The sequence below is a fragment of the Macrobrachium rosenbergii genome, chromosome 2 (assembly GCF_040412425.1).
Source record: "Macrobrachium rosenbergii isolate ZJJX-2024 chromosome 2, ASM4041242v1, whole genome shotgun sequence".
In the NCBI taxonomy this organism is placed as follows: domain Eukaryota; kingdom Metazoa; phylum Arthropoda; class Malacostraca; order Decapoda; family Palaemonidae; genus Macrobrachium; species Macrobrachium rosenbergii.
In genome coordinates this window covers 94,049,360-94,067,522 of record NC_089742.1, presented here as the reverse complement: position 1 = coordinate 94,067,522, position 18,163 = coordinate 94,049,360, and the positions used below count along the sequence as shown (strand labels likewise).

General features: G+C 45.3%; 1 protein-coding gene across 2 annotated transcripts in view; it reads right to left on the bottom strand.

Moving 5' to 3' along the window:
* Positions 1 to 18,163, bottom strand: part of LOC136849212 (uncharacterized) — a 188,180-nt gene that overhangs the window by 89,296 nt on the left and 80,721 nt on the right. The window contains exon 2 of one of the 2 annotated variants that reach the window (XM_067122398.1): positions 13,595 to 14,504. The exons of the other annotated variant lie outside the window; for it this stretch is intronic. Within the exon in view, the coding sequence (XP_066978499.1) occupies positions 13,595 to 13,892 (298 nt within the window). The 5' untranslated portion in view covers positions 13,893 to 14,504. The remainder of the gene's footprint in view (positions 1 to 13,594; positions 14,505 to 18,163) is intronic. 2 annotated transcript variants of the gene reach the window in all.

Below are 18,163 nucleotides of genomic sequence, written 5' to 3'. Positions count from 1 at the left end.
CAATTCGCTACGCTTAACGTGCCAGGTCACGCATTTTCTACCATTTAAACTTTACATGTATTTGTTCAACTGTCATAAATTATGTATCTTGTGTTTCTTTATTCGCAGGCATCAAGATTATATCCATATTGGAATTCTGTATGTTTTTGTATTGTAAATTGTACTTGCTCGCTGTATAGGCTATTATTGTTAATTGTTTTTGACCTCAGGTCACACTCAATCTTATTGTCTTCCGCGGTTCGGCGCCAGTCGGCCGCTATATAAACTACTTGAATCTGTATTAAACCAGCAGTAACTTTTACCTGCTTGTTTCTTTTGCACCTCTTACAAATGCACACCACACTTCCTGAATGAGGCCTTACTCTTTTATCCGCCAATCCATTTGACCAGCTGTTGCTACGCTTCTCTCCACCAGTTTTCAAAAATACTTAATCCCATTAGCCAATATTCTGTCATCAACTCTAATTCTACTATTCGCATTAGCAAATTGTTTTACCATATTCAGACTGAATCTAAATTTCTCAGCATTTCTAGTTTCCTCATATAGCGGACTATACTGACAACCCATCATGCCTTTTTTTATTTTCTTTCTTGCACACTTAATCCCTGAAGCCTGGGCGCCATGCATGCAAGACATTCATGAAAATCAGTAAAGCAGGCATATTTAAAAACATAACAGCTGTAAAGCCCAGTAACTTTCTGGTACAAGAAAGCAAATCAGGTAATTATGTCGATGAACAACAAAATTTGTGGCAATTCTGGAACTTATTTTTCTTGATATGAACATAATATGCTGTGTTTGAATGTTATTTTCGTTTCATAATCCTTTCTGTTCCATCTCTGACTATAGTAAAAGTGTCAGTAGATATACTGTACTGTAGTGCCACTCTTAACTTCATTCACATTCACCACAGCCATTAGATACTGTGACACCTCCCAGCTTCTTTGGAGTCTTTCACTGTCGGTGGATACTCAACCAGCCTCCAAAATTTCTTTGACCTCTCCACTTAAAAGGTGTAAGTAGCCAGTAGATACAGTGTCCCCCTCCAGCATCCTTTGACACCTGGAAATACAGTGGGTGCAGTGATGCCCTCTTAGCTTACTGCAATTGCTATAGGGCCAGTGATTTTAGTATCATTCTCTCTTTAATTCAAATTCAACAAAGCCAGCGGATAAAGTGCCAGCCTTCTAGCTTCCTTTGACCTGTGCAGAGCCAGGGGATACACTGCTACCCTCCAGCTTCCCTGAACTCTGCAGTCAGCTGTAAGAGGGCCACCCCTCTACTTTGCCCAGGCTGTGGACACATTGCTAGCAAACTAGCTTCCTTTAACATCTACACCACCAATGAATATACTGTAGTGGCAATGTTCCAGCATTCTTTGGTTTCTATGCACCCAGTGCATATACAGTAGTACTACCCTTCCTGATTCCTATGATCTCTGCATCCCCAGGGAATATAGTGCTAAACTTTCAGCTACCTTCAACCTTAGCACAGCAAGCTGATTCAGTGCCACCCTCTCAGCTTCCTTTGACCTTTTCACCTTTAGTAGCTTTTAGTTACGCCATCCTAGTTTCATTCAGTCTCTAAACAGCCACATCTCCCATTTTTCCTTGACCTCTGTAATGCAATTGGATACACTACCAATATCTCAGATTCCTTCAAAATTTGGACAGCTAGTAAATACAGCGCCAACTGCCACCCCAACCCCCCACAAAGCTTCCTTTAACTCTTTCTATGGTCAGTGGATACACAGCCACTCTTCCAGCTTCCTTTGACCTCTCCACCATCAGTTTACAGCGTCATCCTTTCATCTCCTTTCAGCCTCTGCACAGTCACTGCATACAGTGACCCCCTTCTAGCCACCTTTAACTTCAGCAAAATTAGTTGATATAGTCTCCCTGCCATCTTCTGTTAGTTTAACATATGCATGTCCAGAAGATGAAGTATCATTCACTAGATATAATACCACCCTACCAGTTATTTTCTGGAATCAGAAACACCACTGGATACATTGCCAATCTCCTAGCTCTTAAACCTCCCGCATTTTCCCGAAACGCAACTGAGTACCAGGCCCTTTCCCTGAAAAAACCGGGATGCAATATCTTAAAAACTAACCTTAGAATTTCCTTGAAAATAATCTCATTATGTTTCCCACACCCAAATCACCTAAGAGGTGTTATTCTAACCTACCCTAACCCAACCTAACCTACTGGCATGGCCAAAAAACCGGGGCTGATGTAATGCCAGCATACATCTCAATAATTTGCAACCCTCCCAGCTTCCTTTGACGTATGAACATAAAAAGTATTGCAGCGCTGTTCTCAGAGCTTTTTTCGACCATTGCTCAATTGGTTGAGGTAGTATAACCATTAAATCTTCCTTCAAACTCTTCAAAGCCAGTGAATACAGTGGGCACACCCTCTGTTATGTATGTTCCATGGACACATTCAGTTTAAAACTATTGCACTAGTATTGCATCATGTTAACGTAATATTGTAATGTATAAGTATAACAAATTATTATTGTGTTAGTATTGAATCCAACACAGGCTTCGATCCTGTAAGTTCTACCTCATGTATGTAGGATAAGATTCCTTAATATGATGCTCACATGCTTGTTATGATCCTATAGACTATACTCTTCTTTTACTACGCCTTAAGATGTAGCTTACCCAATAAAGAGCAGCAAGAAGATATCGCTTTATTATTGCCCTTCATCCTCGGTGCCCACAGCTACGAAGAATGGGATCTTAGAACATACATTAAAATACCATCTTTCCTCTTCTGTAGGTAAGAGTCAAAGAGTCAAAGAATAGTAATAGTGTGGGTATATCAAAATAACATACACCACAAATGGCAACGAGGATGGGATCCTAGAACATACATTAAAATATCATCTTTCCTCTTCCACCAGTAAGAGTCAAAGAAGTAATGGTGTGGGTATATCAAATAACATACACCACAAATGGCAACAAGGATGGGATCCTAGAACATACATTAAGATATCATCTTTCCTCTTCCACCAGTAAGAGTCAAAGAAGAGTCAAAGACACCAAAATGGCAACAAGGTGGGAACATATTATCAAAGTAAGAGTAACATACAAATAACATACACAAATGGCAACGAGGATGGGATCCTAGAACATACATTAAAATATCATCTTTCCTCTTCCACCGGTAAGAGTCAAGTAATGTTGTGGGTATAACAAATAACATACACCACAAATGGCAACAAGGATGGGATACTAGAACATACATTAAAATACTATCTTTCCTCTTCCACGGTAAGAGTCAAAGAAGTAATGGTGTGGGTATATCAAATAACATACACCACAAATGGCAACAAGGATGGGATCCTAGAACATACATTAAGATATCATCTTTCCTCTTCCACCAGTAAGAGTCAAAGAAGTAATAGTGTGGGTATATCAAATAACGTACACCACAAATGGTGATGTACAGAGACGAATCCAGCAAACAAATGGAGCACTTCTAGGCTACACCCTTCTAGCCTAAGCAGATGACGACTCCAAGGCTAAGGAGACAACGTCAACCGTAAGTCAAAGGCAATCTCAACTGGATGCCTTCATCACACTCAAACCAGCAATCATCCAGCACTGTGCCACATTGGGAGTGTCTAAAGGGCAAATGGGTTGGTTCAGAGGGTACAAAGGGCTCAAGGTAGGTCTATGCAAGTATAGCCTACATACCAGGCAAAGCCTACGAAGCTATAACCTAAGAAAAAAAAAACCGTTCAAGGTAGTAGTTGTAAGTGTAACAAAAATATTACAATATAAAATTAAACTGGTTTAGCCTAGATTGAATTTTAGTAGGAATTCATAAACTAGATTTAACAGAATCTAATATAGGCTAACTTAGGTCAAAACTTCCTAGAGCCTCTGTCAAAACTCCCAGTGGTAGCCTAACCCATACTTCCAATTGCCTAACCCAACCCAAAATCCCAGGTACCTCACAGCAAACATGCCACTATATATCAAGTCTAGACAACTTATTATCGATGATGATCCTAAACCAGTGGGTACAAAATGGAAAAACTGGATAGGCAGCTTCGAGGTTTATCTAAAAGCACCAAGCACCAGGGGAAAATTATTGAAAGCAGCAGAAGGCTTTATTACTTCATACTGTAGGTCTGGAAGTTCAAGACGTATACAACACTTTTGAATCTAACAGATGATTCATTGCAGGACACAACTGAAGGGCTCACAAAATATTTTGCTCCTCAAACCAATAACTACTTTGAGTGTCATCAGTTCACACAAGCATCACAGGAACTTGGTGAGACAATACACTCTTTTGTGACTAAGTTAAAAAAAATTAGCTGCAACTTGTGAATTTGTTGATCTAGAAGAGAGGCTAATAGAGCAAGTTACAGAAAGGAGTAATTCACAAGAGATAAAAAGGAAATTGCTACAAGAAAGAAAACTCCTTGCAAAGAGTTCAGGAAATAGCGAGAGCTTTAGAAATGGCTAATTACCAATCAAATGTCACTGTGGAAAGAGTCATAATGACAGCAGTGGCCAGGTAAGTTAAGTAGCCTATAAAAAGAGTTACCAACATGCAAAGAAAGGGCAAACACATCAAACAAGTAAGCCTATCCCTGGTATATCCAAATATAACAAGGGTAAACCTATTGCCTACTAGCAGACAAATCAAAGTCACCTAGACACACAGAAACTCCAAAAGAAGTCATGCTATAGATGTGGTAGACAGGATCATTATAGCAATGATTGGGATAAGCGTCAGGCCAGACATGCAATAACTGCAGAAAGCATGGTCATTTAACAAATATAAATTTGCTAAGTAAAAGACCACTAAACAGATCAATAGAACTGTAAATTCAGATGATGGCTCTGGCACAAATGAAGAAAGTGCACATAAGACAGCAGAAGTAGAAGAATTTGTATTTCATATTAATTCTGCGAACAAAGATGCACAGGAACATCCTATGGCTCAAATAGAAATAAATGGGAAACTCACTACCATGCAGATAGATGCGACAATAAGTAATTTCTGAAAGAGTCACACAAACGATATCTAACCTAGTGATAAAACCTTCAGACAAGGTGCTCAAGAGTTACAGCGGTACAAACACAGTAGTAGTTAGTTGGTTCATCACAAAAGTACAGTACAATGATCAAGAGATAGGCAAGTTACCATTGTCAATAGTCAAAGGTAAAGGACAAACGTTATTGGGTCTAGACTGACCCAATATTCTAAGGGTTACAGGTACAAAACATGAACCAACAGAAGGAATTTCAATAACAAGCAGTCTTAGTTTTAAAGGGGAATGCTACCTCTAGATTTTTTGCTCCAAGACCAATTCCATACACAATGAAAACAGCTTATTCAGATTGGGCTACACCATGAGTTCTGATTGTTAAGGTCAGCTGTCAGGTTAGGTTAGGTGGAGATTACAAGGTAACACTAAATCCACAATTGCAAGTAGCTCAACATTCATTGCTAAATCCCAAAGACATATTCGCAACTTTGTCAGGATGCTCTATATTTTCAAAGGTAGATCTAAGACAAGCATTTCAGCAGCTTGGCATGGACAAAATTCTCAGAAATTGTGTACTGTAAACACACATTTAGGGCTACATCATCCAAAAAGACTTCCATATGAGTTGCTAGCAGTCCAGCAGTATGGCAGCAAAAATGGACAAAATATTTGCAGGTATGTCAGGAGTATTCATTTTTATTGATGATATATTAGTAGCTGGAAAAAAACAAGAAAGAGTGTAGAGAAAGGTTACACGCATTTCTACCGAAACTGAAGGAACATAATACCAACGTCAACAAGAATAAATGTATTTTAGAAGTTGACTCAGTAGAGTGGTTAGGCTTTATCATAAATGGTAAAGGAATTCACAAGACAAAAGGTAAAGTGAATGCAGTACAAGGTAACAGAAAATGTCAAGGAATCGTAGTCATTTTTAGGTTTGGTAACATTTTATGGAAATTTCATTCAGGACTTAGCAATGATTGTACACCCATTATATAATTTGCTGAACAAGGATGTTAAATGGAATTGGACAAAGGAATGTCAAAAATCCTCTGAAAGAATCAAAGCAGAAGTGACTTCACCCGGTAGAGGGTGTATACCTGGAGTTGCGATCTCTATACCAGTACTACGTAGTTCAGTGGTCTTCCACCAGGGCGGCACTGCAAAGCCTTGTGGCCATCTTTAAAGGCTGGTAACCCACAAATTGAACATGGGCTTCATGTGATTGTGATTTTTTTATCGTTAATATTTAATGAGTAAGTGTTTAGTGAATGTTTAGGGTTTAGTGAGTAAGTGTTTAGTGAATGTTTAGTTTAGGGCTTAGTGAATGTTTTATGAATGTTAGTGAATGTTTAGTGTGTAAGTATTCAGTGAATGTTTAGTGAGTTTAGGGATTAATGAATGTTTAGTGTATAAGTGTTTAGTGATTGTTTAGGGTTAAGTGAAGGTTTAGTGCATGTTAGTGTTTAGTGAATGTTTACTGTGTAAGTATTCAGTGGATGTTTAGTGACTGTTTAGGGTTTAGTGAATGTTAGTGTTTAGTGAATGTTTAGTGTACAAGCATTCAGTGAATGTTTGATTTTTTAGGGTTTAGTGTGTTTAGTGTTAGTGAGTGCTCTGGGTTTAGTGAATGTTAGTGTTTCGTGAATGTTTAGTGTGTAAGTATTCAGTGAATGTTTAGTGAGTGTTTAGGGTTTAGTGAATGTTTTGTGAAAGTTAGTGTTTAGTGAATCTTTAGTAAGTATTCAGTGAATGTTTAGTGAGTGTTTAGCGAATGTCTTGTGAAAATTCGTGTTTTAGTGAATGTTTGGTGTGTAAGTCTTTAGTGAGTATTCAATGAGTGATTAGTGAATGTTCATTGACTGTTTAGTGTTTAATGAGTGTTAGGGATTTAATGAGCATTTAGGGTTTAGTGAGTATTTAGTGTTTAATGAGTGTTTAGGGTTTAAGAGGTGTCAAAGAAACGAGCAGGATAAAGGTACTGCTACTTTATTGTGGACACAGGCGGTTTATATGGCGGCGGACTGACGTCACACCGAGGAATACAATGGGAACAAGGGTGACCTGAGGTCAATAACAATTGACAATAAATGCAACAAACAAAAGCACTTTGAGTTACACAAATGAGCAATAGCAGAGTTTAATACATTCTGATACCTGAAAGAAGGAACACATAACATACAATTTGGTAGCAAGTAAGTATTTACATAAAACAATTTGTTTGGTTGGGTATGTCTGAATTTTGCATGACCCGTTACCCAGGAGCAGAGATCCTAGGCGAAGCAAAGAAAACGGGTCGTCACCACAGAAAACCCGTTCAGCAGGGTATTTACAAATACTCCCAACCCCCCCCCCCCCCAAGACGTGGGTAATGTCTGATTAATCGACGTATCTACTGGGGTTGAAGAGTGCCACGGCTGCGTGAAGTGAGCGGGGTTTTGTCCTGAGTTCGGGAGCGGCTGGCTGTGGGTGTGGGTGGATGTTTTCGGGGGCAGCCACGTGCCCGTTTTCTGAGGCAGCCTGGCTGTGGAGATGGCTGCTCTGGCGGAGGATGCAGTGCAGTGACGTCTGTGTCCTCCTCCAGGAGGGTGGGCTTTATGCGGTCGACCGACACCCAATCGTCCTTTCCGTGGAGGGCGAGCCAGAAAGCCTTGTCATTCCTCTCCAGCATGCGGAAGGGCCCCCTGTAAGGCCTGGTCAGTGGTGGGCAGGCTGCGTCATCCCTGACGAACACGTGAATGGTGGAGGCATGAAGGCGACTGACCTGTCGGTATATGTCTGATTACAGGGGGCGAACTTGCCGACTATCTCACGAAGCCCCTGGACTGACGGATTGTGGCGGTCCTCCACTACTAGTTCGCCCGGGACTACAAGAGTCTCTCCGTAGATTTTCTCAGCTGCGGACGGGTTGCTGTTGGCTCTGGGGGCGGTCCTCAACCCGAGGATTACCCATGGCAGCTGGTATTTCCAATCCTCAGTGGTGCAGCAGGACATAAGGGACGCCTTCAGGGACCTGTGGAAACCCTCGACCAAGCCGTTGGCTGTGGGGTTGTAGGCGGCGGTGGTGTGGTGAGATGTCCCCAGCAGGCGTGCCAGGGTGGACCACAACTTGGACGGGAAGGCAGGCCCCTGTCGGTGGTTATGTGGTCCGGGACGCCGAAGCAGCTGATCCAGCTGGAAAGGAGGGCCTCAGCACACTCGCTGGTGGTGGCTTCCTGCATGGGCGTAGCCTCGGGCCACCTGGTTGAGCGGTCGACAGCCGTTAGGAGGTACCTGGCTCCGCCTGACGGGGGCAAGGGGCTGACGACGTCGATGTGTATATGGCCGAACCGCTGCCCCGGCTGTGGAAACTTGCCTACCCCGGACTCGGTGTGACGACTAACTTTGCTGGATTGGCACCGAAGGCACTGCCTTGCCCAGGTTCTCGCATCCTTCCACATTCCGTGCCAGACGAACTTCTCTGTCAGCAGCTTGGCCGTCATCCTGCTGGAGGGGTGGGACAGCACGTGGATGACATTGAATACCTGACGGCGACGGAGGCGGGCACCAGGGGGCGAGGCTGGCCGGTGCTGACGTCGCAGAGGAGGTTTGGACCCCTGAGGGTGAGGGCGACGTCCCGCCACTTCAGGGACGTGATGGCAGTGCGGTAGGCTGGAGTCTCCAGGTCGGCGGCCTGCTCTCGGTGAGGTCTTCGTAGTTGATCCCAAGCTGCACCGCGTTGAGCTCAGTTCTGCTATAGGGATTTTCCTGCCGGGGAGGTACTTGACTGAGCAGGTGAACTCTGCGAGGTGCCGCTGCTACCTGGAAGACCATGCATCCCCCTGCTTGGTGAAAGCGTGGACCAGCAGCTGGTGGTCCGTGTAGATTGTGAAGGGCTTACCCTCCAGGAGGAACTTGAAGTGCTGGACCACCTGGTATACCACGCAGAGTTCCCTGTTGAAGGTGCTGTAGCGGGCCTCCGCGGGATTGAACTTTTTGCTGAAGAAGGCGATGGGCTGGGGGCGCCATCGACGATCTGCTCCAGGACGGCTCCGCATGCGACGCTACTGGCGTCCGTCATCAATTGGAGGGGCGCGCTGGGGTCCTGGTGGGCCAAGGTGGTTGCCTCGGCAAGGGCGGCCTGCATCAGGGAGAAGGCCTGCTGCTGGCTGGGTCCCCACACCAAGGATTTTGGTTGACCTTTCAGGAACTCTGTCAGGGGGGTCATTGTGTGCACGATCCCGGGGATGAACCCCCTGTAGTAATTCACCATTCCAAGGAACTCCTGGACAGCCTTGACGGAGGTGGGGACGGGGAACCTGGTGACAGCTGCGACCTTTGATGTGAGCGGGCGGACACCATCCGGGGATATCTCGTGGCCTAGGAAGTCAGCTTTCTCGACGCTGAAGGTGCACTTGTCAAACCTGATGACGAGGCCATTCTCTTGCAGGCACTGCAGGACTGCCCGGATGTGCCTCTGGTGCTCTTTATGGGACCTGGAAAAGATAAGGATATGATCCACGTAGCAGACACATAACTTCAGGTCCACCAGGGTGCTGTCCATCAGCCGCTGGAAGGTTGCCCCCGCGTTCCTCAGCCCAAAGGTGGAGAAGGCAAAGACATAGGACCCGAAAGGTGTGATGATGGTGGTTTTCGGGATATCCTCTGGAGCAACTGGTACCTGAAAGTAAGATTTTAGAAGATCCAATTTAGAAAATATTTTGGCCCCGTGGAAGGAGGCTGTGAGGTCCTGCATGTTTGGCAGGGGGTAATGGTCAGGTTCAGTTGCGAGGTTGAGTCACCTGTAGTCACCGCAGGGTCCCCAGGAGCCGTCCGATTTCTGCACCATGTGGAGAGGAGAGGCCCACGGGCTGGCAGCCTTTTTGCATATTCCCATTTGCTCCATTTAGGCGAAGGCGTTCTTGGCTTCCTGAAGACGCCGCGGGGGAAGCCTCCAGAACCTTGCGTGTGTAGGGGGCCCCTTCGTTTTGATGTGGTGAGAGATGCTATGTTTTGCTGGGACCCCAGGGACCTGACAGAGCTCAGGCCTGAATACATCAGGGAACTCCTTCTGCAGCTGGGTGTACTGGTGGGGGGCGACGGAGCAGATGACAGGTGCGCTGGGTCCCGTTGTCAACGGGAGGGACTGGCAGCAGGAGTCGGTGTTGAGAAGAGGCTTGCAACCAACGTCGACTGCCAGCCTGAAGTGGGCGAGGAAATCTGCGCCCAGGAGTGGGGTCCTTACGTCCGCAACGGCGAAGTCCCAGGAATACCTCCGGCCAAGTATGGAGAACGACAGGAGTCTGGTGCCGTAGGAGAGATAGGGACCCATTGGCGGCCGTCAGGAAGGCAGCCGGATCCAGTGAGCTCTTGCGGTCCTCCTTGGACAGCGGAAATATTGATCTGACGGCTCCTGTGTCAACCAACATCTTGCCGGAGATGGTGTCGAGGACATAGAAGCCTAATGGCTTTGGGCTCCTGGGTTCCTCTGTTGCCATGGTGGCCTGTTCTGTTGGCTGCCACCTCCCCCGTTTTTTGGGCGGGTGAATGAGCACGGGGGTTGGCAGTTCCGGGCATCCTTGCCGTACTGCTGGTGGTAGTAGTAAAGGCCCGGTGGGTTCCCTCTGTGATGGTATGGTGGCCGCCTTCTGGTGACGGCTCCTATCTCCTCCTCTGCGCCCTCCTCCTGCTGAATGGAACTGATGCGGTGTGCAGGCGCTGATGCCCGCTTTGCTGCCTTTGCGGTGTCGGTCAGCTGCTGCACCATGCGGATTAAGACCTCAAGGGGCATGGTGTAGGGCTTTAGGATCTGAGTACGAACCTCCGGGAAGAGCTGACGGAGGAGAATCTCCCGCGACAGGCTTATTTTGGATTGCTTACTGCTGCTGTCGGTGGCGGGGAGGATGAGGAGATCCTGTACCATGCCCCACGACTCCATGACGCTCTGTTCCTGCCGTGGGTTGATGATGAGGTCGAGGGCGTGGGCGGCCCTCTCGGCGACCGGCAGGGAGCAAGTCTCAAGTAGGGATGCTTTCAGGTGGCGGTAGGTGAGGGGGTGTGCGGCGGACACCCACGGGACGAGTTTCCTGTAGACCTCCTCCGGTAGGGCGTTTATCACTATGTCGGCTTGTAGCACTTCGTCCGTGAATTCCGCCAGCCTGAATTGACCCTCGACCCTGAACAGCCACGCTGATGGGTTCTCCTGAGTGAAAGGCGGCAGCTTTGTGGCGAGGGCAGCTTTTGTTTGACCTGCGGGACAGGGCGTCGGGCAGGCAGCGTGCGGGGCGCGGCAGCAGTGTGGAGGAACGCGAGAGCCTCGGCCCAGGGAGGGGCGCGGGTGATATGGGTGGGAGGTAAACATCTGAATCCGCGAGGTTTACGGTTAACTGAACAAGGGAGGGGATGTCCGCGTCCATGCTCGCTATTGCCCTCTTCATTGGAGTGGAATACTCGCATCAATACACACTTGGGAGCGCGCCGTGTGAGTCCGTTAATGACGCTGGTGATTTGCCGACGAGAGTCAGCACGCCCGAACGCTGGTTACAGTGCCATAATTAGTCCACTAGGGGCATGGGCAGTTCCTGGAGCTAAGACTAAGTTGCCGTGTGAGTCTGCTAATGGCTCCGGGAACCACTCCAGGGTCACCACTTTGAGAGGTGTCAAAGAAACGAGAAAGATAAAGTTACTGCTACTTTATTGTGGACACTGGCAGTTTATATAGAGGTGGACTGACGTCATGCCAAGGAATACAATGGGAACAAGGGTGACCTGAGGCCAATAACAATTGGTAATAAATACAACAAACAAAAGCACTTTGAGTTACACAAATGAGCAATAGCAGAGTTGAATACATTCTGATACCTGAAAGAAGGAACACATAACATACAATTTGGTAGCAAGTAAATATTTACATAAAACAATTTGTTTGATTGGGTATGTCTGAATTTTGCGTGACCCGTTACCCAGGAGCGGCGATCCTAGGTGAAGCAAAGAAAACGGGTCGTCACCACAGAAAACCTGCTCAGCAGGGACTTTACAAGGGTTTAGCGAGTGTTTAGTGCATAGTGAGTGTTTAGTGAATGTTTAGTGAGTGTTTAGTGTATAGTGAGTACTTAGTGAATGTTTAGTGTATAGTGGGTGCTTAGTGAATGCTTAGTGAGTGTTTAGTGTTTGATGAGTGTTTAGGATTAAGTGAGTATTTAGTGAATGTTTACTGAGTGTTTGTGGCACAGTGAGTATTTAGTGAGTGTTTAGTGTTTTATGAGTGTTTAGTGAGCGTTTAGTGTATAGTGAGTGCCTAGTGAGTGTTGAGAATTCAGTGAGTGTTTAGTGTTATTGAGTGTGAGTGTATAGTAAGTGCATGTGTTTAGTGAGTGTGAGTGCATAGTAAGTGTGAGTGTTTAGTGAGTGTAAGTGTATTGCGAATGTTAGTGTTTAGTGATTGTACATTACTGTTTAGTGACTCTATGCAAAGAAAGGCCTGTAATTTTCAGGAACCATTTATGCTAAACACTGCTTAGATCCAACAGCAGATACTTTGGCCTTGACCACAATGGTTGGAGTGCTTAGACCAACCTGTTTTTGTAATAATAATAATAACAACAGTAAAATAATAATAACATTAATAGTAATAATAATAAGATAATAATAATAGTAAAAAAGATAAAAATAATAATAATAAAGTATAGAACTATGAGTTGGACCGAGACCTTTCAGTATGGCCGCCTGAGGTCACAAGCTCTGCAGGGAGATCGTCACTTCAGTGATTGACGCTCTATACTTCACCCATATTCCTAGTACAATATCAAATGGATTTGCCAGTAAAGTTGGTTTGTGACACTTCAAACATAGGTTTAGGTGCAGTATTATTGTTTTTGCCTCTAGAGTATTAAACAAGGCAGAGAGAAACTATTCACAAATTGAAAAAGAAGCATTAGCACTAATGTATGGAGTAAGGAAGTTCCATATGTATCTTTATGGTAGAAAAAATTTCACACTAGTTACAGACCACAACCATTGTTGGTGATTTTAGGTCCAAAAGCAAGCCTACTAACGTTAGTAACTGCATGACTACAATGTTGGGCAATTACATTAGCTGCATACGATTATAACATCAAAGATGGGGAAATGCAAATGTTTTGTCGAGACTGCCTGTAGACAAGGCACCAGAAGAACATGATAGTAGTGTTCTTTTAATTTCTGCATATAACTTACCTATTACAGCCAAGGAAATAGCACAAGCTACAAAGAAAGACCCAGTACACTCAAAAGTTGTTCCACATATTTCCAACTGTTTATTCTGTAAAATAATTCTTGATTCAAAAGTCTTTTTTGATGCACTCTGTGATAAGTCTTCTACTAATAATATTTGCCATTTTTATTTAAATGTTAGATTTAATATAAGAGACAAAATAAAGACAATGAACAAAGAAAATTTAATATTCGAGTGGAGGCTTCAAAACAGAAATTTTGGTGCTGGGGAAAGGGGTCAAATGGAAAACATTACCGTGGATATGAATATGTAAAGCAAAGGGAAGAGAAAGATTCTAATCCAGATCAAATACTATTCAGAGATATATTACATGAACTTACATAACTGAAGGTTTGTAGTGTTGATGTGCGGGCAAGCAGTCCATAGACCCAGTCTGAACGTAACAGTTGTAACAATGGGTTGAAGAGCTTGCGTATGATCGTTCTCTTTTAATCCGTCTTCTGCAAAGTCTATAGAGCGACTTGGACTCTCTGCTAAAACTATGGGCTCCCGGACTAATGCCCACTGGGGAAACATAGTAGCAGCAACAAGTGATCCCAGGGCTGCCAAACCAGCCCACACTCCAAGAACACCAGCAACCCAGGTCGCTAACCTTCCCCCAACGCCCTCACCTTGCATACTTTTGGGATAGTTTCCAGTCTTCTGTCCAGATGGAAGTGCGTGTCAACCACAATGGCATTGGGGTTATGTCCTTTAGGTTGTGTTTCCAGAATTGTTAGGCAAGTTACTTGTTAATGATATCGTTAGATTTGAATAGCCCTTTAGAAAGACAAATCTTTGCCCTTGGCTTCAAAATGAATCTCCGTCAGTTTTCATTGTTATGAAAAACCTATTCAGTTCACTCCAAACTCAATCTGGAGAGCCGCATTTCTAGAACTGTTGGATTCTTAAATGTTAGTTGAATTAAACTGGTATCCAGTTAGTTTAATAACTAAGGAGATTTGATAGGTATTTATGAAAATGTGACCAAAGTGAAAATATTCTGGTCAACAATTTCATTACTGACGCAGAACTGACCACCTCCTCCTCCGTTGGATTTGTCTTCTATACTTGACCATTCAACTTGCGCTTAGGAAGACGAGGCATTTCTGTAATCAGATATGCCTCTCGACTCTTTAAGCCTCTTTTTTTAGAAAATATATATATATTGTCTTCGCTACTGTTGTACTTTATTTACTTTCCCATAAAGGAGTGCGCATTTATTCCCATGTCCGACGAATAGTCTTCATTCTGAAAAAAATAAAAAAAGACAATTTATTTTTTTTATAAATGTTACACAAAACAGGTGAAAAACATTGACTGCAGCACAGTAATAATCCGAAAAATAATATTATCCCGGGTGACTCATAGGTTTCCGTGTGATATTAATGTAAAACCTTTAAAACCTATGAAAAATTTCAGCTGAAATGTGAACCACCACTTTTATGACACAGGAAACCAACTACATCTAACGCAAATATATCTGAAGCAACAGATTTCAGCAGAAAAATAGTCGAAATCTATTGATTTTCATGAATTTTACGATCATTCCGAATCTGTAAAAGTCAGATAATATTGCATCACTTTCCCGGTTTCCAATATTTTTTTTTTTTTGCTGAGGCATTAATCTCTGACAAGAAACAGCTGGAAAATGTATCAGCTGAAGATCAAAACAGATACGACGACGAGTGTTTCATGGAACTAGATACGTAGTACATGTCTGATTATCAAAAAATCCTGAAATGCTTTACTGATGAGGCGGCAAAGAGTAAAAAAAAAAAAGCATATCAGTTTGTTTGAGATTACTTATTTGATAACACACCTGAATAACAGACATTGTTTTATATATATTATTTCTCTTTGGAGCGATTTGAAGCAAAGCTTCTGTATTGCAAATTTTCAAGGAAGGTTAAATCCCCAATTGCAAAATCAAATGCTATCAAATATGGGGTAGGTGGGGATATTTATTAAAAGGGGATGAGGTGCAAAGGTTTGGGTCATCCTGTGAACATTTCATTCCACGAACGTTGTGAAGCAGAGCATATGGTAAAGAAACCAATGTTCATCAATAAGTGCAGGGGAGGCCAGTCAATAAAAACAATTTCCAGTATGGTGTGATATCAGTTAAACTAAATCAACAGGGTAGAGTAGTATTCTACTCGTAATTGATTGATTATAGTTACTAAAACTGGCGCCACAACATTCTTCTCGTAAAGAGGTACCTGCCAGGAACTGGTTCTAGTATCATACAGTAAAACAACCAAATTTATTTAATTCACTGTTATTCTCAGTTCAAAAATGAAACGGGAGTATTCATGCAAAAGCATCATTTCCCATTACCTGATGCTGTCGTACCTTACGAGTCTGTATCGTTGGTCAAAGTGGCTAGATGGCCAACGATATAGACGAGGAAAGTACGACAGCATCAGGTAATAGGAAATGATACTTTTCACGGACACCCAGGACTATTGTTTTCAAGTACATTTTTCAACAAACTATATCCAGCAATTGTACTATCATTAGCTTAATGAGTTGCTGTCATTCACATGTTATGTGTAAATGATCTGTCTAGACCCAACAGTCAGAGTACTAATGTCAGATCCGAAAAAGACTAAATCAAGTGGGAACAATACCATATTTTTGTAAGGGAGGTGGTTTGTGAGAGAGGCGCGAAATAATGAGCAGGAAGACTAGTACTGCTAGTTTATTGATGAAGCGATCCACTTACAAAGCGATGTGTGGACATCTGCGTATAACGCAGAGACTGCAGGTACAAAGATTTACAGGTGACCTGAGGTCAAACTATTTCTCTACAAAACAGGACAGGTACATACAGAAAACATAATGATTAACAATGTCTGGTCTTTTACAAAAATACTCTGTCACATATACACCGCACTGCAGAAAACAGGATGTTCATTACAGAGAACACGTTCAGTGGGGACTTTACAATACCACCCCCCCAAAATGTAGGTAAAGTCTGATCAAAGCAGGTATCTGCTGGGGCGATGGAGGGGGCTCCACTTTCTCGATGTCAACTGGAGGGGGTGGTCGCCTTCCCCGGCGCCCTCTGGAATGGTGTGTTGGGGAGCCCCTCTGTTTGGTTTCGGGGTTTTCCGGGGATGCCCATGACGTTTTCCTGTGCACAGGAAGCTTTGGGAACCGCCCCCGATGTCCTCCTCCAGAAATGCAGGCTTGAGGCAGTCTACCAATATCCAGTCTTCCCTTCCATGGACGGCTACCCGGAATGCCTTTTTGTCCCTTTCGAGCACAAGGAAAGGTCCTCTGTAGGGCCTGGTTAATGGTGACTGCACGGCGTCGTCTCTGAAGAAGATGTGGGTGGCGGAGGACAGACCGGGAGGTATGAAGGGGGGACGTCCTGTTGGTGTTTGTCTTCTGGCAGGAGGCGAACTTCCCAACCCAGTCACGGAGCCTCTTGTGTTGCTATGCGACAGTTCCCCCAGGACTACCAGGGTCTCCCTGTAGATTTTTTCTGCTGAGGAAGGGGTCGCCGTTGGCTCTGGGGGCAGTTCTCAATCCAAGAAGGACCCAGGGCAGCTGGTACTCCCAATTCTCGGAGGTGCAACGAGCCATGAGGGATGCCTTCAGGGACCTGTGGAACCTTTCCACCATTCCGTTGGCTGCGGGGTTGTAGGCAGTGGTGTGTTGATGAGTGGTCCCCAGCAGGCGTACCAGTGCAGTCCAAAGCTCGGATAGGAAAGCGGGACCTCTGCCTGTCGTTATGTGGTCCGGGACACCGAACCGGCTAATCCAGCTGGAGAGGAGGGATTCTGCACATGCACTGGGGGTGGCTTCTTCCATGGGCATAGCTTCGGGCCACCTGGTGGCGCCGTTGACGACTGTTAGAAGGTATCTTGCTCCTCCTGATGGGGGAAGAGGGCCCACTACGTCGACGTGGATGTGCCCGAAGCATCTCTTTGGCTGGGGAAACTTGCCCACCCCAGACTCGGTGTGCCAGCTTACTTTGCTGGCCTGACACTACATGCATTGCCTTGCCCAGGCCATCGAGTCCTTTCGTATGCCGTGCCAGGCAAACTTCTCTGTGAGTAGCCTGGCCGTCGTCCTTCCAGCGGGGTGGGACAGGCCGTGGATGACGTTGAAGACCAGCTGACGTTGGGAGGCGGGCAGCAGGGGGCGGGGGCGGCCAGTGTTCATGTCGCTCAGCAGAGCAGGGCCGCGGGGCACGTCCTCCCACTTCAGCGACGTGATGGCTGTGCAGTAGGCAAGGTCCTCGTAGTCGATCCCGAGCTGCACTGCGTCGATCTTGATCCTCGAGAGGGCGTAGGCTACTCGGTTCTTCCTGCCAGGGAGGTATTTGATGGTGCAGGTGAACTCCGCGATGGCCGCGCGGTGCTGCTGCTGCCTAGAGGACCATGCTTCCCCCAGCTTCATGAAGGCGTGGACCAGCTGCTGGTGGTCAGTCCAAATCGTGAAGGGCCTTCCCTCCAGGAGGAACTTGAAGTGACGTACCACCTGGTATGCTGCGAAGAGTTCCCAGTTGAAGGTGCTGTAGCAGGACTCTGTGGGGCTGAGCTTCCTGCTGAAGAAGGCGATGGGCTGAGGGGTCCCGCTGATGACTTGTTCCAGGACGGCTCCACAGGCGACGTTGCTGGCGTCCGTCGTCAGCTGGAGGGGAGTGTTGGGGTCCTGGTGGGCCAAAGATGTTGCCTTGGCGAGGGCAGCCTTCATCAGGAGGAAGGCCTTGTGCTGGTCGGGGCCCCACACTAAGGTCTTTGGACGACCCTTGAGGACCGCCATCAGGCGGGGCCATGGTGTGTGCGATCCCCGGGGCTGAATCTCCTGTAGTAGTCGACCATTCCGAGGAATTCTTGTACGGCCCTGATGGAGGTAGGGGTGGGGAACTTCTAGACAGCCTCGACCTTCGATGA